The 23,520-nt window shown below is 35.5% G+C and overlaps 1 protein-coding gene across 1 annotated transcript in view; it reads left to right on the top strand.

Moving 5' to 3' along the window:
- Positions 1 to 23,520, top strand: part of MDGA2 (MAM domain containing glycosylphosphatidylinositol anchor 2) — an 844,384-nt gene that overhangs the window by 616,031 nt on the left and 204,833 nt on the right. The window contains exon 8 of the mRNA XM_059373141.1: positions 10,296 to 10,589. Coding sequence (XP_059229124.1) covers positions 10,296 to 10,589 — 294 coding nt within the window. The remainder of the gene's footprint in view (positions 1 to 10,295; positions 10,590 to 23,520) is intronic.

The raw sequence follows: 23,520 nt of genomic DNA, 5'->3' as shown, positions 1-23,520 counted from the left end.
GGGCTTCTGATTTAAAAATAATTCTGAACAATTACCAGTTAGAAAGGGTCCTCCCAATTTATCCATTTCCATAATGCATAAGTGCATTTTTTGAAGGTAGCAAATGGCTTCATTTATCTCTTGCCCTCAGTCTTAAAGATATTTATCTGTTGAAGGGGATCTGAAAGGTGTGTTAAAATGAATTGGTGTTAGCTCTAAAATGACACATAAGTTTTCAGACACGCAGTGCTGCTTCTGTTATTCCCAGAATGTTTGCTATTGATTTAAGGGATAGTGCACACATATAAATGCATTTGGATAAACCATTTTAAGAGCAAGTAGGCAAGGACACAAATATATTACAGAATATAAGAACTGCAGGAAATTGGTGATCTCTGGGTTAATTTTATAACACTCTCTCCTGCTTGTTATTTTTAGTTTCTATAACAAATGTTTAGAATGCTCTATTTAACTTTTAAAGTTGAAATTCTTAATCGATTGCTTATACCCAAATAACTCTTGTTTTCCAGCTTTGCTCTGCATTATTAAAAAAAAAACAAACCTACCAAAAATGAAAGGGAATTTGAATAATAGAAAGTGAAGTTGAAGAATTAGTCCCCTACTTCCAGAAATGGTTTTAGATTGATTATCTCTTTATCAAATAATCTACTCATATTTTAATAAAGAACTTAGTACTTTATTTGATGTTTTAACTCTTATAATACCTCCCTGGTTATTACAGAAAAAAAAGTAAGTGCTTCTTTTGCAGTCCCAATTTAACATTCTCAGTCTAGTCCAGACTCCTATCTTGCTAAAATTTTAGAATAATTTGGGTGACTAGCAAGCAGAACTATCTTGCTCCTGTTTTTTTTCCCTTAATTTAGTTTTTTTAAAAGGTTTTCTACATGAGAAACTTTACATACTTAACCTGTGGCCAGTTATTTCTATATTCCAGTGCTTGAGAAACACATGCAGAAAGTCAGGGAAGGGAAATAAAAAACAGTGTGTGGGGGGGGAAGGTATGCTTTCATGTCTTTCTCCAAAGAGGTGAGTAGAAAGTTATCTTTTTGATATAGACTTATCTTAATAATTCTAGAAGATATTTCCTTCTAAGCCCAAGTCAGAAAAGCAAATTACATGATGAGCCTAACAATGCCAGGTACTTGAAAACTACATTTAACCAAATGCTACATAAGCAGCCCTTCGCTTAAGTTCCCATTCACTTAAGTATTTATGAGACAGCAAGAATGGAACCTGTGTTTCTTTGCAACTGGCCTTGTAGCTTGTGTAGCAGAGAAAATATGAATGCCACTTAGAGCATGATTTTCTATTTTGTTCTTTCATCTTACACTTTGTGTTCTATTGAATCCCTCAGAGACTATTCTTGTGCCATAGCAACACCTGCTGGGAGAGGGAAGTTGGAACAGCCACACTATTGCCTGCCAAAGTTGTTTTCCTGATTGAATGGCACTGCGTGTCTCCCATCTTGCAATACTAAACCCTCTAAAGTTGCTCTCCGCCAAGATCCTGCCTCTCCCCATATGTTTCAAATGACTAACAATGCCATTGTAATAAGATATTTTACAAGTCTTTCAAGAATAAGCAATGTATATGTGTGTCTGTACGCGTGTACATTTCCCCAAAGAATTTGCAAATGCAGATGCCATGGTATTTCAATCTCAGGTTGGCTTTTAATATGTTTTCTTCCTTTTCTATTGCTAGATTTGCAAAATCATGGTCAATTTTATTTTATTTGCATCTCCTGACTTATTATAGGTGAATCAGTAAAAGAAAAAAATTGTATGTCAGTGCAAAACTAAAAAAAAAAGGGCGGGGGGAAGGCAGTTTAATTTACAGAGTGTGATAGGAGAAGTATTTATGTGCATTCATATCATGGACAGAAACAGTAGGCTAACCATCTGGTGTAAGGAAATGTTTAAAAATAAGTGCCTGTTTCATATATGATTTACCCACAAGACTGTAAGTAATACAAGTCTTAGAATATGGGTCTCTGGGGACATTCTGTTGTAGAGCCAAATAGCCTCTTCTTTACTGCTAATAGAGGAAAGCCATAGCGTGGGAAAATTACTCAATACTACCAAAAGCTTCTGATATTTTACTCCCTGTATCATTACTGTGACCAAATTAAAATCTAGTAGAATTGCTAACTTTAAAGAAATCAATTGGGTTTTTGTGGTTTTTCTAATTAAAAAATAGAAAGTGTTCATGTGTGAAAAAAAAAATGGTCTTGAAATTCATATACTCTATAATTAAGTCTTTGATAATCAAAAGGTGATTATTCATCAGTGGTTTTCTTGCTTTGTTTTCTTAATAAGTTCCTCCCATTTCTGAACTGGTGCTCCATCCATCAATCAAGAATTTATCAGGCACCTCTGAAATACTCTAAAATGTCCCGTGCTGTGGCAACTACCAAGGAAGTAGATGAAACCTGGTGCTGACCTCAGGACATCTGAGCTACATTTGTAAGGAAAGGAGAGGGCATTTTGTCTTGGCATCTATAGAATAAATTAGGTATGCTGTGATCGGAGACATGGAAAATAAATAAAAGGTACAGAGTTCAAAAAGACTTAAGGACACTAAAAACTTAAATTGGGCCTTAAAACAATGGGGGAAGATTGGATGGGCATTTAAGGGAGTAAAGTAATTTCTGGATAGAAGGAAGGAAGGGAATGAGCCAAAATGTTAAGAGAACCCAAAGACCTGCCTAAATTGAATAGAAAACTTCTCACAGCAACATCATAGTTTGATAAAGTTTGGCAGGTAAGAGGGAAAACAAGCAATGGGATTTAGACCTCTATCCAAAAACCCAGAAACTATTGAAGATATTTGAATGGTGGAATGACAGGACTTTATTACTATATGACTTTATTACTTTATTACTATATGACTATATTACTTTATTACTATATGACAGGACTTTATTAAATATATATTACTAAAGATTAATGCAGAAAGGGGAAGAACATTTTAGGAGGGGAGACACTAATCCATTATGTTATAGTAATAACATAATCAGTTATGTTATAGTAATTCATTTGTAACGGGGAAAATAATCCAGAAGGATGCATGGCATTCGATATATTTGCATTATATTACATTACATTAATTAACCTATAGCTCAAAGAAGCTCGGCATACTTTAAAACAACTATGAAAACATTCTATGTGCTACAACTCACATAATTCACCATATTATCTATATCTGTGATTTTGCCAAATAGGAATTATTTCCAATAGTATCCATTTAGGGATTTTTATTCCTTTGATGAGAAATGAGCTATAGAGTGTTGCTGCCTTTCATCAGACATTTTATGTTACCAGTCACGATCCCTAAAAGGAAGCAAATATTGGCAGGTTATTCATAGTGAGAGGCCTTTAGCATGCTGGATTTCATTTGTCACCTTGAAAATCTTTTAACCCCACCTTACTAAATATTTTAATTGACACATATCAGTCAAGAAAGTGAGTCAAGCTTATTAGTTTTAAAACTGTTTTGCTAGGCTTGGATTGGAATTTATTTCGGTTGAAGGAAATTTTCAAATTCCCCTTTCATAGTTGTACAGATATTCCCCAATGGCCACAGAACATCACATTCTTAAATGTTGCATGTCCTAAGACAGTTTTTCCCCTCTTAGTTGTCTGTTAATATCAGCCGTGAGATGAAGATTAGACTATTTCCAATATTAGTGTATGAAGTTTTTAAAATATGGATTAAAGTAATGATGCTATTCTCACTTAATATTGAATATACTTTTTTTGAGTGGAAGAGAAATGCATAGTTACAATAAGCTTACTTATTGTAGGCAGAGAGAGATGGGGAAGCAGGCTCCACGCTGAGCAGAGAGCACGATGTCGGGCTCGATCCCAGGACCCTGGGACCATGACCTGAGCCGAAGGCAGAGGCTTTCACCTACTGAACCACCCAGGCACCCCAAGTCTTACTTTTTTACATTTCTTTATATATAGATACCTGGTCAGCTTGAGAATTCCTGAATTCTGACCTCTAGGGGGTCACTTTCATAAAAACGTGTTTTTTGAGTCTTTTATTTGTGTTTTAAATATAGATTATATGTCTTAATTTAAAACACACATAAGTGCTATAACTGTTTCTCCCTAAAATTCATGTATAATTAAATTAATACCATATATAGTTTAGGATTCTTAAAAATGGGTGTCTGCTTGTCCTTCTGGAGAAAATTCTACTTATTACTTACTTTATTGTAATTCTTACATTAAAAGAAATATATCTTTTGTTTCAATATCTACTATTAAAGTACATTATAAATAGTTACGTGTTTTAAGCCAGTAAGTCCATAATAAGCATATTGTGATATCTTTGTTTCAGAGAGCATGATATTTTCTCATACAGTTCAGATGGGCTAACTTTCCCTTGCATTCTTTTTAGTGAAGAAAATAGACCAGTCATTTTTTAGTAATGACTAAAAATTAAGTTTCCTCAGCTTCCTTCCTAATGAAGAAATGAAAACATTTGAATTTTCTGTATTTGTTTTATTTCACAGTCTGTGATACAATGGAAATGTTGACAGAAAACCAGTTTAAATTACTTGTCTATGTATTTATGTTTAGAATGAGAAAGTCTGGTGTCATATCATGCTCTTCAAGTTTCTCTGATTATGGCATCTTCTACAGTAGCATTTCAGATAAGAAAAATAAAAATTGGAGCATGTATAATCTGTATGTCATAAACTGTACCTTTGTGTTTTCACCAGGAAGAAATTTTTTCTACTGAGTACACTGTGGATAAATGTGGATCTTACAAGGTGCAGACATTTCAAAATTTTCTACTTAGTTTGATGCTTTCACTGAGACAATATTTCAGGAAAAAATAATTTAGCTGATTAAAGAAAGGATATAAAAAACGTCATGACAAATGATAGATGGCATGTCCTCAAGCTACTTATTTCCCTTTTGTTCCCTTTAATTTACAGCTTATCTATTCGGATTTTTGTTTGAAGAGCTTGGAAATAATATCTTCTTATTTATTTTTTTATTTTTTTATTATGTTCAGTTCTATCTATTCAGATTTTTAAATGAAAGGCGAAAGACAAGAAAAACTGGAAGAGTCCTTGTTTGACTCTCAACTTTCTCACACACCCACATACATCTCAAGATATACCACATCTGAAATCTATACTAACAATATATTTTTCAGAAGATTCTGCTACTTATATGGGCTACTAATTATAGAAGAGCTATATTGCATTATTTATTGCTTTGGTTTTAATATCTTCACGATTGATGTCTCTCATATTTATCTCTATTATATACTCAGCCTTTTAACTCACCTTCTTACTCTTTTCATCCTCTCTCCCTCCCTTCCTTCTTCAGTTATTTCATGACTCCCTGGTTTGTGCCAAGCAGGAAAGCCAGGCACTGTAGAGGTAGAGTCCTTCTCTGCACTCTGAGGGAGAAGGCACTGTCTGCCTTCAAGAAGCTGTCTGGTCAGGGATATAGATGTGGGAGGAAAGAGAGAGGAAAGCCAAAAGTATGGGTCAAACAAGTACCCAGCATAATAACGTGGCCAGGAAGAGTGAGCAACCTATCCAGCCTAGGGGGTAGGCAGTTATCACAAAAGTGGTAATATTTGGACTGAATCTCAGCACATGAGGCTGGCAGGGCCTCCTAGAAGTCAGCAAGGGCCAGGAATTCTGGCCATAAGAAAGAAGGGTTTGTTCGAGAGCACTGAGGTTCACCAGTCAGTGAAACTGCAAGAGAATGAATGTTCTAGAAGGGAGCATTTCTCAGACTCTGTCATCCAGATTACCATGTCCAGGTGATACATTTTTGTTATTAAGAAGTGGAGTTTTTATCAGATGAGCTTTGGAAAATAGATTGCATTAACATCTTAGGTTTCTCTAGGCTTCTTAGAACCCGTAATATTCTCATTCACATTGCACATGTTGTAGAAGAGTGAAAGAGGAAGGGAAATATATGAAGAGAGTAAAATTCATCAATAATCCCACACTGAGAGAGAACTACTGTTAGTGTTTGGGTATAGTTCTTTCTGAATTTTCTTTTCCTCTAGATTTTTCCCATATATGCCTCTTGCTCTTCCCTGAATCAATGTACAGTTGCCTCCCTGTCTTCATTTGTACATTCAGCTTAACATGTTTTACTGAGTTCCTATCACGGGTGAAATAGAGTGCTGGTTACTAACAATATAAAGTCTATGCTTTCTTTCCTTAAAGAAGCTCCTTGCTAACATTCATTGGCATATGTCTTTTTTTTATATAAAAACTTGACACTACTGTTTGGATTGCTCAGTAACATCTTTTACTCACTTAATCATAGTGGTTATAGCTATTCATTCTGTTCACTAAGATGCTTTTATTAACAATATGAGCATCTTTATCAATAGATGTAGGTCTATGATATCATCATCTAAAAGGCTGTATCATATTTTATTGTGTGACTATACCACGATTTATTTAATGAATCTGTCAGGCTGTTTTCAGGGTTGTTGTTTTTTTTATTTTTTTATTTTTAATTAAAACCGTATTGTGATGAGCACTCTCCATGAGAACTGTCGTTTTCATAGTGACATGAACAAAATTGTATTTAAAATGATAAAACTCCTGACAGGGTAGCAGGAAGGCTGAAAGAATTAGACTGGTGAGAGAGAGCACTTATTATAGTGTCACAAAAAGAGAAAATGATGAATTCTACTAAGCAATCTACCTATAGCCATGAAAAGAAATAGGCAGTTATGAGAGATATTTTAATGAGGAACCAATGCAGCTGATTGGAAGTGGTAGATGAGAGGAGATGGTAAAACAAAGAAAACTCTATGGCTTTCAGTTAGCAGATGAGGTGTGTTGATAATTAACTACCAAACTAAGTCAAAAAATTAAACAGCACTGAGGTTTAGGGATTTGAAAGACTTTGGGGATATAGAATTAGGCTGCAATCATAGACTGGAAGAGCCTTGGGATGGAGTTAGAATTTGTATTATCAACATATAAAAGAGAGAAATCCATGAGGAAAAAAAAATATGAGATCTCTTAACAGGGAAATGTATAATAATTATGAGAGTTGCCTGTAGGATTCTAGAGAATGGAAAATCAAGTATGGAGGAGAAGCTATCAAAACTTTGAGAAGTTATAAGGTTTTCTTCACCAAGAAAGATGCAAAGAAAGATTAACTCTGATTCCAAAATTTTAAAAGTTTCATGGAAGAGATGGAAAATAAACTCTATTTTATTTTATTTATTTATTTTTTTTTATTTTTATTTTTTTTTTAATTTTTTATTTTTGATAAACATATATTTTTATCCCCAGGGGTACAGGTCTGTGAATCACCAGGTTTACACACTTCACAGCACTCACCAAATCACATACCCTCCCCAATGTCCATAATCCCACCCCCTTCTCCCAAACCCCCTGCCCCCGGCAACCCTCAGTTTGTTTTGTGAGATTAAGAGTCACTTATGGTTTGTCTCTTTTAATTGGCTTTGCTGTTCAGCAAAAACTGGGCTAATTTATTTTAAAAATCTATTTTTATTTTAATGTAGATCAAAACAGGCTTACATTTCTGTAATTTTGATTATGTATGAGAAGTTTACTTAAATAAATAACATAAATAAATGTACAAAGGGAGTTTTTGAATGATGTAGCATGATAAACTAAAAAAAATTATATAGCTAGCCCACCATCTTTTTTTTTATTAAAATCTCCTAATGAATTAAAGTCTTTGAATATTCATCTTTAAGTCTGGAAATAAACACTTTCATTTAGTACCACTTCTGTCCTTCACATTCCACTATTTGGTTTATGGACAGAACATTAATAGCCTTGTAGCTCATAAAGTACAAATTCTTAGTTTCAAAAATGAAGAAATTAATACTCAGAGTGATTAAGGTTGGCCAGGGTCATGTGGGTTGTTTTTGGAAGGGATGAGGAAGAGAGATTTCAAATAATAACCGTCCATTAAATAATCTTAAGTTTATCATTTATTTTCATTTGTTTCACAAAGATTTGTCAGAATTCAGATATATATTTGGGCTGGGGTATTTTACAAGCAATTTTGACATACATAAGAAATATCCTAATATAGATAGAAAGGTATTTAAGATAAATATAGATGTATAACATATAAAATAGATCAGATGATCTGAAAAGTATGTGTCATTTACCTCTTCAAATTTTTACCTTGGCTCTTTTTTATTGTCCCTGATAAAGTGACCAAGAGATAAGCAGGGAAGATTCGTCCAATTTGTCCCTGGGAACACAGCAGTAATGAGCTGGGCGGTGGGGGAGGTCCCAGTGCTAACTCCAGTTATTTATTCCAGATGCCAAAGTTTTCTGGAGACTGAGACAGGAGTCATTTCTCAACATTGGCCACCTGCTATAAATTAGTCTCAATTTGAATTTTGTTCAGAGCAAAGCATTTATTCTCTCTTATTCTCAGTGCTCTCATTTGTGAATTTTTAATGTTAAATATTTGATCCTTAGGATTATCATGGGAATGAAAATCTAAAACCTCTAATTATGCCTGGCACATAGTAGGGCATAATTAATGTTAAATGCAGAGGTTATTGCTGTCGTTCTGTGTGCTTTCTCATGGAGGGTGAGTAAATATTACGGCTTCTTCCCCATCCTGCTTTTTAGAATTGCATCATTCCCTTGTGGTTCATTTCAGAAAGAACAAATCATTTAGTGAAATCATTAATATTTTTATATTTACAGAAGTCAATAATTTAATCAAATTAGTTGTGTAGGTTTTTAAAATGTAACAATTTTAGAAGATATATTTAATGCCAAATTCCAGAATGCATGTATCTACTTCAAAAAGGTGGTGGTTAGTGTTTCATATATGTTAATTTCTAAGATGCGTTATTCAACTAGTTTTTGAAAATAAGAAGTAGATGAAGGAATTAAATGAAAAGAAATAGACATAAAGGTACTTTAAATAGCAAGATAATTAACTCTCCTGTGATTTTGGATTTAAATATATCTTTTTCTATGTGTCATAAGAGCAATAACACTTCAACATAAGTTGAAAAATAATTTTAAAATTATGTTTGCTTTTGTTCCTGGGCCCTGGAATATAGTAATGCTAGAAGGAAGAGTAAAACCTTTGTTTTTTATCCATATATGTGGTACTGCCTCCAAACAGAGCACGTGGCATCTATCAGAAGAATAGAATTATTTAAGTAGTTCTGGTTAGTCTTATTCTGGCATTCTAAGTTAGCCATACTTTTTTTTTTTTGATAGATGTTTTATTGCACAAACACAATGGATTTCGTGTACATTTGTATAAGAAATAAGAGTCTTCAGTGCGACAGGTGATACTATTTGTAACAAAACAATTTGGGTAGCACTTGCCTCTTACTGGTTCATACTTTTTACTAAACCCTAGCATAAATATACTCCAGCTTAGTAAAATACTTTCCAGTCAAATGAACCTCTCATAAATATCTTCAGTAAAACCAGGTATTTTACCTATTTTACCATTACCTGAAAAATTACAATTCTTATTTTGTTGAAATGTTTTGGAAAGTTCACCTAGAATCAGTTCTACTGAAATAGAGGCAAATTATGGCAAACTACTTACAGTAACCTTAAAATGTCTTAAAAGGAAGTTATATGAAGTGCAAATGTTTAAAAAAAAAATTGTTAGAAGTCCAAGGAGAGGAATATGGTGCGTGGATTCTCAGAGTGCGGCATTGTAAGTCAGTTTTCCCCTTGCATTTCCATTTCCGGTAGGGAAAAAAAACCAAAACCCTAACCTTAGCAGTTTGGCAACAGTTTCTGTACCAGAGTCAAATCTTCTGATTTTATATCAGAGGAACTTTTTCCTTTTCCTGTTACTTTCATTTACTGTGCCAGCTAAGTTGATAATGTCTCTTATCCCTTTCTTTTAGCATTCCTGGGTAAGAGACAAGAGCATAGGAAACAAGACTGAAAAACTGAATCCTACTTTCAGCAAGCAGGTTCACTCTTCTGTGAAATGCGGATGTTAAAAACCCAGTTAATGGCTGATAATGACAAGTCATTGAGTAGATTGTTCTTGTGTTGACCATTCCTGTTCCAATTTAATGCTCTATTTATTTTGCTAATGTTTGAAGACCTCATTGGAGAGAGTTATAGGAAAACAATTCAGAATTCTTTTAAGTCAGAGTATGTGTCACTGACTGCCAGGGTCTCTGTTGTATTTGTCATCTGAATTGTCACACCTCTTCAACCAGCAGAAATTGTTTCCTTATGATTTTCTGTGTTTGAATATGCTTTACCAGTTTATACTAACCTTGAAAAATTTTCTTTTTCCCATTTCAAGTTCCACCCAATCTGACTGTTCCACAGGAAAAATCACCTCTGGTCACCAGAGAAGGGGACACAATAGAACTGCAGTGTCAAGTAACTGGAAAACCTAAGCCCATCATCCTCTGGTCTAGAGCGGATAAAGAAGTTGCAATGCCTGATGGGTCAATGCAAGTGGAGAGTTATGATGGAACACTGAGGATTGTGAATGTATCTAGAGAAATGTCAGGAATGTACAGATGTCAGACCAGCCAGTACAATGGATTTAACGTGAAGCCAAGAGAAGCTTTGGTGCAGCTCATTGTGCAGTGTAAGTAATTTCTTTTTTCTTTGTGTTCCATGGGAAGACAAGGGAAAAAAGGATGTGATTATTCCTCTAGTATAAGGAAGTGAATTTTGGAATTGGGTTAGGATAAAATGTTTCTACTTTGTTACTAGTCAATTGAAACCTTCCCTAAATCTGCTTGTTATTTGAGCTAATACTCATAGAAAAGTATTAGCTAGTATTAGTGTGGGAGGGGCGGGGTGGGGGGGGGGAGAGATAATTTTGACAGGATTGTGTGATTGGTTAATGCCAAAGAATCAACAAATGTAATGGTTCAAAACTGACCATGTTCAATGAGGCAAAGTAAAGATGGGAAGTAATTGCTAATTCAGATTACCATACTCTTGTTTTCAGAGTTCTTGTTTCTACTTCAGGCAATTGCATGCACCTTTGCCCAAATTATCAACCTATTTCAAAGCATCCCGTTGCTTAAATTGTGGAGACCTAATCATTGAAATGCTATGTTTGCATATCTGAAGTTTTAAGAGTAGATTACATAATTACCTACTAGTATTGAGATCATTCAAATATTAGGTCCTGAATTTTTGTTTGATTTGCTTAACTGAAAATGATTTACTGTGAGAGTTAAATATGATTGATTTTTAACTATTTGTGTTGAAATCACTGTTATAGTTCTGACCGCCCCCCAAAAATGTAGATATTACGTCCTTTGAATTTGCCTTTAGTATTAAAAGTACATAAATTTCTAAGTGTAAAAAATATGTATATTTAATGATGTCCCTGACATTGGGTTATTAGAGGATGCCCTGGTAACTTGGAAGGCAGGTGGTACAGATAATGCCAAAAGAAAAGCAGCAAACTAAACATAATCTGTTCAAACTCCAGTATTACTGCTCTAAGTTTTAATTGATATACAATTTGTTAAATACGTGGTAGCAAAATCTTTAAGAATATGAATGCATTAGATACACTATACACTTCAATAAGCAACGATGTTGTTTCCTTTCTATGTCTCTCTAACTCAGAAAATGGAAAATAGAATTTAGTCCAAAAACGTCTCTTTTTATATTAGATTTAAGGATGTTGGCAGATTGGATTAACTGACTTTAAATTGGAAAAAATAATTGAGATATGGAAGGATTATGTTTGGACCTAATAACAAGTTCATTTGTATATAAGTTATGTGAGTTGTGGGGAGAGGAGCAAAGTTCTGGGCATTGCATAACCATTCCCTGTCTCCATTCTGGAGAAACTCAGATTCCTATTTGCTGTTTGTCCTGTAAATATGCAAACTGATATTTGACAAATGCCTTGGCTGATTTCCAATTGGTTATGAGTGTGTTTGTTTCCAAATAATGCAATTTTTATTGTTTTTATGTTTTTAAAGATTTTATTTATTTATTTGTCAGAGAATAAGAGAGGGAGAGAGAGAGAGAGAGAGAGCACACAAGCATGGGGAGTGGCAGGCAGAGAAACAGACTCCCCACCAAGCGAGGAGCCTGATGTGAGGCTTGATCCCAGCATCCTGGGATCATGACCTGATCTTAAGGCAAATGCCTTACTGATTGAGCCACCCAGGCATCCCCAAATAATGTAGCTTTTAGAAAGCAAGTTTTACTCAGCCATTCAGTATTGTTTTTTCCTCACTGGTCTTTATACTTATGATAAGCTCATGGGTAGGAGGTTCATGTGAAAACAGGTTCTAGACAGAAAAAGAAGAAATGACTTAAAAAAGAGAAACTTCTCCTTAATTCTTGAAAACAAAAACAAAAACAAAAACCTTGCCAGTGACCATAGAGGAAACTGATACAGTTTGAAATACTTTATTGTTGTTGTTAATCACAGAGTTCTGTGCTTCTTCTGGAGTTAGGCGCAAAGCTTTGGTGTTCCTAAAGCTATTGGGCTACTGGTGTTATTCTACTCATATATCTGTGATATGATGTGATGTCTGTGATGTGATGTGAAGCTCTGTGAGCTTCTCTGGGGAAGCTCTGATACAAATAAAAGTTAGGGAATCCATTAGATTCTAGGGAATTTTGAATTAAAGTTTTAAGAACCAGGGTCTCCAAACTCCACAGAATATTCAAACCTTCAGAATTCTTGAGTGTGTCAATTTTTTCTTTTCTTTTTTTCGTTTTGCTTTTTAATAAGTCCCATAGGAATCATTAAGTTCAGCACAGGATTTAAAAATTTAGTCTTGCAGTAGTAGATGAAAATAAATACTGGCATGGTTGTCTCTAGTGTCACAGGATGTAATTGATTAAAAGACAGCAACAGACATAGGCAAATTCTAGTTCATTTAATGTAAATAAAAAGATCTGCATCCCCAAATGACTTCACAGAGCAGGGAATATAAAATAACAGCACTTCCTCTCAGAGGCAAGCTTCCTTGGCCTACGAAGAAGCCAGCTGGGTTCCTATAGCCTTGCCAATTTCAGGTAAGGATGCCATCATGTCTTTCAAGAAGCTCCCTTTCATGTATTCCCAGTTCTTCTGAAGGATCTGATTATATGCCTGAGCTTTTGCCAGGTACAAATAACTGGTAACAACTCCAGATTATTCCTGAGTGAATCAAATGTTGATTTTCTAGGCACGTAATTCCTGCTAGCAAGTCCAACCTGCATGCCTAACTAAGGCTTATTCCTGCAAAACTTACAATGCAGGAATTTTGATAGTTTTTAAATGATAAACATTGCAACTTGTATAGTGACATCTTAAACGCATGAAAATAATATGGCATTTGTGCTTAACTTGCAGTCATGCTATGTGTGATAAATATCCATATAAAATACTAAGTTATTTCCCACACGTGTACACACACATCTACATACATATATGTGCATGTGTTTATATTATCTTCAGCAATTAGTTTTGCTTTGCCTTATCTATATTTTGTATTCTCAGCACAATACATTTTGCATTACAGCTATTCATTACCCTGCTGAGTAAATGTAAGTTTGATAACAAATAAAATATTTATATATATATATATATATGTATATGTATATGTATGTATATATATATATATATGTATATGGCCTATTCCTTCCTTCTTACATGACTGATTGTTATTATTTAGGTTTCGGAGGTATCTGAGGACTTGATGCATTGAGTGTGAGGCCTGAAAGTGTTTTAAGTATATGAAGATGTCAGATTATTCTAACACTTATGAAACACCTTTTTCAGGACATGCAGGACATGAACTCTACGCTTTAGTTTATTATGATTTCCTTTCTTAAAATGTTTATTACATTGGCAAATTCTGGGACAGTCTATTTTATATATATAATACACACACACACACACACACACACACACACATATATATATATATATGTAATTTTATGATTTGAAATGTAAAAGAAGGAAAAAGAGATCTTCATGGTAAATAAGAAATAAACAAAAATCTGGTATCTCTAAGGCACACTTTTTCCTTATTTAATTTTACTGTGTCCAGTTAAACAATAACCAGGTAAAAGGACTAAAGGAGCACAGAAATTGTTGTATGTAGGATGTTGATGAGATTCTAGTGCCTAAATATAAATAGTATATATTTATCCACAGTCTATAAATAATGGAATACTCCATTTAGTTTAATGCCCTAAATTGCCAAATGAGATTTATTGTTACCTACTGTTGGATTAAAATTATAAGGAAATCATTTTATTAAAACATACTGAATTATTTACTATCTCCAGTTAATTTGCTGCTGGTGTTTCTTTTTTTTTTTTTTTAATAAACATATAATGTATTTTTATCCCCAGGGGTACAGGTCTGTGAATCACCAGGTTTACACACTTCGCAGCAATCCATAGCACATACCCTCCCCAATGTCCATAACTCCACCCCCTCTCCCATTCCCCCTCCTCCCAGCAACCCTCAGTTTTTTGTGTGTGAGATTAAGAGTCCGTTATGGTTTCCCTCCCTCCCAATCCCATATTGTTTCGATTGTTCCTCTCCTACCCCCTTAACCCCCCATGTTGCATCTCTACTTCCTCATATCAGGAAGATCATATGATAGTTGTCTTTCTCCGATTGACTTATTTTGCTAAGCACGATATCCTCTAGTTCCATCCACATCGTCGCAAATGGCAAGATTTCATTTCTTTTGATGGCTGCATAGCATTCCATTGTGTATATATACCACATCTTCTTGATCCATTCATCTGTTGATGGACATCTAGGTTCTTTCCATAGTTTGGCTATTGTAGACATTGCTGCTATACACATTCAGGTGCACATGCCCCTTCGGATCACTACGTTTGTATCTTTAGGGTAAATACCCAGTAGTGCAATTGCTGGGTCATAGGGTAGCTCTATTTTCAACATTTTGAGGAACCTCCATGCTGTTTTCCAGAGTGGTTGCACCAGCGTGCATTCCCACCAACAGTGTAGGAGGGTTCCCCTTTCTCCACATCCTCGCCAGCACCTGTCATTTCCTGACTTGTTAATTTTAGCCATTCTGACTGGTGTGAGGTGATATCTCACTGTGGTTTTGATTTGTATTTCCCTGAATCTGAGTGATGTGGAGCACTTTTTCATGTGTCTGTTGGCCATCTGGATGTCTTCTTTGCACAAATGTCTGTTCATGTCCTCTGCCCATTTCTTGATTGGATTATTTGTTCTTTGGGTGTTGAGTTTGATTTTTTCTTTATAGATTTTGGAGACTAGCCCTTCATCTGATATGTCATTTGCAAATATCTTCTCCCATTCTATCAGTTGTCTTTTAGTTTTGTTAACTGTTTCCTTTGCTGTGCAAAAGCTTTTGATCTTGATGAAATCCCAATAGTTCATTTTTCCCCTTGCTTCCCTTGCCTTTGGCAATGTGCCTAGGAAGAAGTTGCTGTGGTTGAGGTCAAAGAGGTTGCTGCCTGTGTTCTTCTCAAGGATTTTGATGGATTCCTTTCTCACATGGAGGTCCTTCATCCATTTTGAGTCTATTTTTGTGTGTGGAATAAGGAAATGGTCCAATTTCATTTTTCTGCATGTGGCTGTTCAATTTTCCCAACACCATTTATTGAAGAGGCTGTCTTTTTTCCATTGAACATTCTTTCCTGCTTTGTCAAAGATTAGTTGACCATAGAGTTGAGGGTCTATTTCTGGGCTCTCTATTCTGTTCCGTTGATCTATGTGTCTGTTTTTGTGCCAGTACCATGCTGTCTTGATGATGACAGCTTTGTAATAGAGCTTGAAGTCCAGAATTGTGATGCCACCAACTTTGGCTTTCTTTTTCAATATTCCTTTGTCTACTTGAGGTCTTTTCTGGTTCCATATAAATTTTAGGATTATTTGTTCCATTTCTTTGAAAAAAATGGATGGTATTTTGATAGGAATTGCATTAAATGTGTAGATTGCTTTAGGTAGCATAAACATTTTCACAATATTTTTTATTCCAATCCAGGAGCATGAAACATTTTTCCATTTCTTTGTGTCTTCCTCAATTTCTTTCATGAGTACTTTATAGTTTTCTGAGTATAGATTCTGTGTCTCTTGGTTAGGTTTATTCCTAGGTATCTTATAGTTTTGGGTGCAATTGTAAGTGAGATTGACTCTAATTTCTCTTCTGTCTTGTTGGTGTAAAGAAATGCAACTGATTTCTGTGAATTGATTTTATATCCTGACACTTTACTAAATTCCTGTACAAGTTCTAGCAGTTTTGGAGTGGAGTCTTTTGGGTTTTCCACATATAGTATCATATCATCTGCGAAGAGTGATAGTTTGACTTCTTCTTAGTTGATTTGGATGCCTTTAGTTTCCTTATGTTGTCTGATTGCTGAGGCTAGGACTTCTAGTACTATGTTGAATAGCAGTGGTGATAATGGACATCCCTGCCGTGCCTGAACTTAACGGAAAAGCTTTCAGTTTTTCTCCATTGAGAATGATATTTGCGATGGGTTTTTCCTAGATGGCTTTGATGATATTGAGGTATGTGCCCTCTATCCCTACACTTTGAAGAGTTTTGATCAGGAAGGGATGCTGTACTTTGTCAAATGCTTTTTCAGCATCTATGGAGAGTATCATATGGTTCTTGTTCTTTCTTTTATTGATGTGTTGTATCACATTGACTAACCTTGCAGCCCTGGAATAAATCCCACTTGGTCGTGGTGAATAATCCTTTTAATGTACTGTTGAATCCTATTGGCTAGTATTTTGGTGAGAATTTCTATATCTGTGTTCATCAAGGATATTGGTCTGTAGTTCTCTTATTTGATGGGATCCTTGTCTGGTTTGGGGATCAAGGTGATACTGACCTCATAAAATGAGTTTGGAAGTTTTCCTTCCATTTCTATTTTTTGGAACAGTTTCTGGAGAATAGGAATTAGTTCTTCTTTAAGTGTTTGGTAGAATTCCCCTGGGAAGCCATCTGGCCCTGGGCTTTTTTTTGTTTGGAGATTTTTGATGACTATTTCAATCTCTTTACTGGATCTGGGTTTGTTCAGGTTTTCTATTTCTTCCTGGTTCAGTTTTGGTAGTTTATATGTCTCTAGGAACGCATCCATTTCTTCGAGATTGTCAAATTTGTTGGCGTAGAGTTGCTCATAGTATGTTCTTATAATAGTTTGTATTTCTTTGGTGTTAGTTGTGATCTCTCCTCTTTCATTCATGATTTTATTTATTTGCGACTTTTCTCTTTTCTTTTTGATAAGTCTAGCCAGGCGTTTCTCAGTCTTATTAATTCTTTCAAAGAACCAGCTCCTAGTTTCATTGATTTGTTCTATTTCTATTGTGTTTTTTTTTTTTTTTTTTTTTTTTTTTTGGTTTCTATTTCATTGATTTCTTCTCTGATCTTTATGAATTCTCTTGTCCTGCTGGGTTTAGGGTTTCTTTCTTGTTCTTTATCCAGCTCCTTTAGGTGTAGGGTTAGGTTGTGTACCTGAGACCTTTCTTGTTTCTTGAGAAAGGCTTGTACCACTATATATTTTCCTCTCAGGACTGCCTTTGTTGTGTCCCAGATTTTGAACCATTGTGTTTTCATTATCATTTGTTTCCATGAATTTTTTCAATTCTTCTTTAATTTCCTGGTTGACCCATTCATTCTTTAGAAGGATGCTGTTTAGTCTCCATGTATTTGGGTTCTTTCCAAATTTCCTCTAGCTTCAGAGCATTGTGGTCTGAAAATATGCAGGGAATGATCCCAATCTTTGGATACCGGTTGAGACCTGCTTTAGGTCCGAGGATGGGATCTATTCTGGAGAATGTTCCATGTGCACTAGAGAAGAATGTGTATTCTGTTACTTTGGGATGAAATGTTCTAAAAATATCTGTGATGCCTTTGGCCCAGTGTGTAATTTAAGGCCTTTATTTCCTTGTTGATCTTTTGCTTGGATAATCTGTCCATTTCAGTGAGGGGAGTGTTAAAGTCCCCTACTATTATTGTATTATTGTTGATGTGGTTCTTTGCTTTTGTTATTTATTGGTATTGGTTTATATAGTTGGCTACTCCCACTTTAGGGGCATAATATTTAAAATTGTTAGATCTTTTTGTTGGACAGACCCTTTGAGTATGATATAGTGTCTTTCCTCATCTTTTATTATAGTCTTTGGCTTAAAATCTAATTGATCTGATATAAGGATTGCCACCCCAGATTTCTTCTGATGTCCATTAGCATGGTAAATTGTTTTCCACCCCCTCACTTTAAATCTGGAGGTGTCTTCCAGTCTAAAATGAGTTTCTTGTAGGCAACATATTTATGGGTTTTGTTTTTTTATCCATTCTGATACCTTGTGTCTTTTGATTGGGGCATTTAGCCCATTAACATTCAGGGTAACTATTGAGAGATCTGAATTTTGTGGCATTGTATTATCTGTAAGGTGACTGCTACTATATTGTCTCTTTTTCTTTCTGATCTACTACTTTTGGGCTCTCTCTTTGCTCAGAGGGCCCCTTTCAATATTTCCTGTAGAGCTGGTTTGGTGTTTGCACATTCTTTCAGTTTTTGTTTGACCTGATGCTTCTTATCTCTCCTTCTATTTTCAATGATAGCCTAGCTGGATATAGTATTCCTGGCTGCATGTTTTCCTTGTTTCATGCTCTGAATATATCATGCCAGTTCTTTCTGGCCTGCCAGGTCTCTGTGGATAAGTCCGCTGCCAATCTAATATGTTTACCATGGTATGTTACAGACTTCTTTTCCTGTGCTGCTTTCAGGATTTTCTCTTTATCACTAAGACTTGTAAATTTTACTATTAGGTGTTGGGGTGTGGAACTATTCTTGTTGGTTTTGAGGGGGGGTTCTCTGCACCTCCTGGATTTTGATGCTTGTTCCCTTTGCCATGTTGGGGAAATTCTCTTCAATAATTCTCTCCAATATACCTCTGCTCCCCTCTCTCTTTCATCTTCTTCTGGAATCCCAATTATTCTAATGTTGTTTTGACTTATGGTGTCACTTATCTCTTGAATTCTCCCCTTGTGGTCCAGTAGCTGTTTGTCCCTCTTTTGCTCAGTTTCTTTATTCTCTGTCATTTGGTCTTCTATATCACTAATTCTTTCTTCTGCCTCATTTATCCTAGCAGTGAGAGCCTCCATTTTTGATTGAACCTCATTAATAGTTTTTTCATTTCAACTTGGTTAGATTTTAGTTCTTTTATTCCTCCAGAGAGGGCTTTTATATCTCCCGAGAGGGTTTCTCTAATATCTCCCATGCCTGTTTCGAGCCCAGCTAGAACCTTGAGAATCGTCATTCTGAACTCTAGATCTGACATATTACCAATGTCTGTATTGATTATGTCCCTAGCCTTCTGTACTATCTCTTGTTCTTTTTTTTGTGGTGAATTTTTCCCCCTTGTCATTTGTCCAGATAAGAGTATATGAAGGAGCAAGTCAAATACTAAAATGGTGTCAAAGACCCAGGAAAATACACTTTAACCAAATCAGAAGAGTCCCCAAATCGTGGAGGGGAAAGGGGATAAAATGAGGTTTAGAAAAAAAAAAAAAAAAAGAAAACAAAGAAAAAATATAAAAAGAAAAATATATATATATTAGATAAACTAGTTAAAAAACATTAAAAAATAAAAGGGTAAGAGTTAAAAAAAATTTAGCAGCAGAAGAAAAAAAATTGAAAAAAAATTAAATTTACTGCAAGACTAAACAATCATGGGGAGAAAGCCATGTGTTCTGTGCTTTTTGCTTTCTCCTCCTCTGGAATTCCGTTGCTCTCCTTGGTATTGAACCTGCACTCCTTGATAGGTGAACTTGGTCCTGGCAGGATTTCTTGTTGATCTTCTGGGGGAGGGGCCTGTTGTAGTGATTCTCAAGTGTCTTTGCCCCAGGTGGAATTGTACCACCCTTACCAGGGGCCCGGGTTGAGTAATCTGCTCAGGTTTTGCTTTCGGGAGCTTTTGTTCCCTGAACCCTCTCTGTAGAGTTCCAGAGGACGGGAATGAAAATGGCAGTCTCCCAGTCTCCAGCCCAGAGGTGTCTAGGACTTGGGGCCCCACTCCTCAGTGCATCCTAAGAAAATAGCACCCAATCACTCCCATCTCCCTGGCCTCCGTCTGTGCTTTGAGCTCACCCAACCTGTGACTGGTTCAAGGTAACACGAGCTGAGGACTCACTCCTCGGCTCTGTCTCTGTAGCCGGCTTCCCTGTTCTAATACCTGCAAGCTCTGCAACACTCAGACACCCCCGATCCTTCTGTGACCCTGCTGGACCTGAGGCCACGCTAACCCCACGTGGGCTTCACCCTGGTTTAGCCTCGAGCGATGTCCCTCAGCAGAACAGACTTAATAAAAGTCCTCATTTTGTGCTCTGTTGCTCTGCCGCTTGCCGGCCCCTCCCACCGCGTTCTATCTTCCCATTGCTTTGGATTCACTTCTCCGCCAGTCCTACCTTTCAGAAAGTGCTTGATTTTCTGTTTCTAGAATTGCTGTTCTCCTCTTCAATTTCCCGTTGGATTTGTAGGTGTTTGCAATGTTTAGATAAGCTAACTAGCTGATCTCCTGCTACCTGAAGTAGTCTCAGCCTGCTACTTCTCCGCCATCTTAACTCCTCCCCCAAATGTGCTTCTTCTTAATAGGTGTAGATAAAGAATGATTTAACAAGTGACAGAAGACTCAAAGTATTTTACACCATTCTATGTCCTGTTAAGAGTAGCTAAAGCACCAAAATAAAGTAGTTTAAATTATTAAGTTCTTGTGCATAGTGCTCATTCCTGGAAACAAACAAACAAAATTATACTATCTTTAATTTCAACAATTGCCAGTTATTGCAAGTGACATGGCCAGGACAGGTAGTTGCAAATATAATTCTAAAAGTTTGAAAAATAGTGATTTAAAATTAATCTAATCTAATATTAATTAATTAATCTAAAATTTTTAAAAATTGCCAGATGAAACTACAAAGTGTAATGTAAAGTTTTGATAACAGATCTTCAAACTTTCAGCCATTACTTAATTTCATCTCCATATTTTTGGAGCTGTATAATAGTTCTTTTTGTAACTTTACAGCTCATTTTTATTTGAAGCAGATTTATTCTATTACAGTGGCTTCTTTGAGAATAAAATAGTTATATATGTCAATTAATTCATATCATTTAAAAATCATAGTATGTATGGAGCTTATTTAGCAACACCAGAACAATTTCCTACAAAGTAACAGTAGTAGAGTAATAAAAATTAAATAATGCATAATTTATTCATTAGAATACTGAAAATATTGAATGTTGATTAAATGAAAATACTCAATGAGAAAATACTCAATGAATATACTCAAATATATATATTAAAAGAAGGAACTAAGATATGCCTATTGTCTTCCTAAAGGAAATTATTGTTTTTCTTTTTTCTAAGTACATAAGCTTTATTGTTATATATATATTTTTTACTGTCTTTCTCTGTTTGACTTATTTTGTTTAGCATAATGCCCTCTAGTTCTATCCACAACATTGCAAATGGCAAGATTTCATTTCTTTTGATGGCTGCATAGTATTCCATTGTGTATATATACCACATCTTCTTTAACCATTCATCTATTGATGGACATCTAGGCTCTTCCCATAGTTTGGCTATTGTGGACATTGCTGCTATAAACATTCAGGTGCACGTGCCCCTTCAGATCACTACATTTGTATCTTTGGGGTAAATACCCAGGAATGCAACTCCTGGGTCATAGGGTAGCTCTATTTTCAACTTTTTGAGGAACCTCCATGCTGTTTTCCAGAGTGGCTTCACCAGCTTGCGTTCCCACCAACAGTGTAGGAGGGTTCCCCTTTCTCCAAATCCTTGCAAACATCTGTTGTTTTCTGACTTGTTAATTTTAGCCATTCTGACTGGTGTGAGATGATATCTCACTGTGGTTTTGAATTGTATTTCCCAGATGCCGAGTGATGTTGAGCACTTTTTCATGTGTCTGTTGGCCATTTGTATGTATTGGTGTATTCTTATATTTGTATTATGTAAGTATACTTTTTAAAAAAAGATTTTAATTTTTTTGACAGATAGACAGGCAGAGATAGAGAGGAGGAAGCAGGCTCCCTGCTGAGCAGAGAGCTGGATGCGGGACTCAAGGCTAGATCCCAGGACCCTGATATGATGACGTGAGCTAAAGGCAGAGGCTTACTTAACCCACTGAGCCACCCAGGTGCCCCTATAAGTATACTTTTTTACGTATATGTATGATATTTAAATATCTTTTAGTAAAACGTGTATATTTTCAAATACATTTTCTTGGAAATTAGTTGGGGAAGATATATACTGCACTGAATGTCACTTTTATTATTAAATCTTCATTATATATATGCACATTTGTTGTACCTACAATACAGATTAATTGGAGAAAATCAAATGTAATTTCATGTATACAGGGAATCCACACAGACTCGGAAATTCTAGAGACAGTCAAGCAAAATAAGGTACCTTTGTCATTTGGAACTAAGAAGTGGGTAGGGATCTGGGACTTCAAAGTGAAGGAATGCAATTCACAGGAAGATGTAAGAGTAAATATTTGGTAAGCCAAAATTTGTTAGGTAACTGGGAAACAATGGGACATAGGGGACTTCCAGCAAACAGTCCTCACTAGGTTCTTCCCTATCTATCCTAGCCTACTTTATAGCATAATGTAGTTATTTATGGTGATAACTCTCTTCCTGGAACAGGTTCTCTATCTAAATTCTGTGTAGGCAATTGATGGGGGAGGTAAAGAGTTTATCCTGAATCTGATAGGTTTGGATTATGTTTTAAGAACTCAAAACAATCTTCATGCCAAAGTAGCCTGTCTTGGTCTAGCCTACCCTTGGCAGCTACAAGATCATGGACCTTATAAAGAAAGTTAAATACAGATCAGAATATACTCGAATATCTATGCTTATTATTGTTAGACAACTTACTGAATAGTTTTCTGTAATGTTGGGATATATAGAATGACTGTGTTGAGTGACTATAACTATTTTTTGAACTTTTTTAAACAGCAAAATTACTCTGAAAATAACTGTGACTGGAGATTAAAGCTAATACAAGGGAAAGTAACTATTGATTAAAAAAAAGAAACAAGGGAGCAAATTGTCTTCACATAAGAAGATATTAAAGGCTATCCAGAGGAATTTATAAGTGAATGCACAAGAATTTTAACATACTAGAAGAACAACAAAAGGGGTTTCCAGCTTAGTAACATACTAAGTATGTTACTTAGTAACATAACACACCCAGGTGCATTTCCTGTTTTCCATATTTATTCAGTTTATCCTTTCTCAGCCTTATAGACAAGATAATTTTGTTTTGAGTCTTTAGCTAGGCTCCACTCCTCCCTTCTCCTGTTCCCACCAATTCCTCAACTTCTTTTCACTATCAAGTCCTGACTAAGTCTCACCTCTTTAGAAAGCCTCCTGGTACATGAGAAAGGCCCTCCTTGATAGTTTTTTGAATATGTATTTAGTCTGCTCAAGACAACTTAGAACTTCAAAGTAAAACATTGTTTTGAACATATACGTTAGATGATGTACTTCTTTCAAAAGCATTAGCT

Source organism: Mustela nigripes, chromosome 13 (genome assembly GCF_022355385.1).
Source record: "Mustela nigripes isolate SB6536 chromosome 13, MUSNIG.SB6536, whole genome shotgun sequence".
Classification (NCBI taxonomy): Eukaryota; Metazoa; Chordata; class Mammalia; order Carnivora; family Mustelidae; genus Mustela; species Mustela nigripes.
The sequence above is the reverse complement of the archived record's forward strand: the minus strand, read 5'-3'. Positions and strand labels throughout refer to the sequence as shown.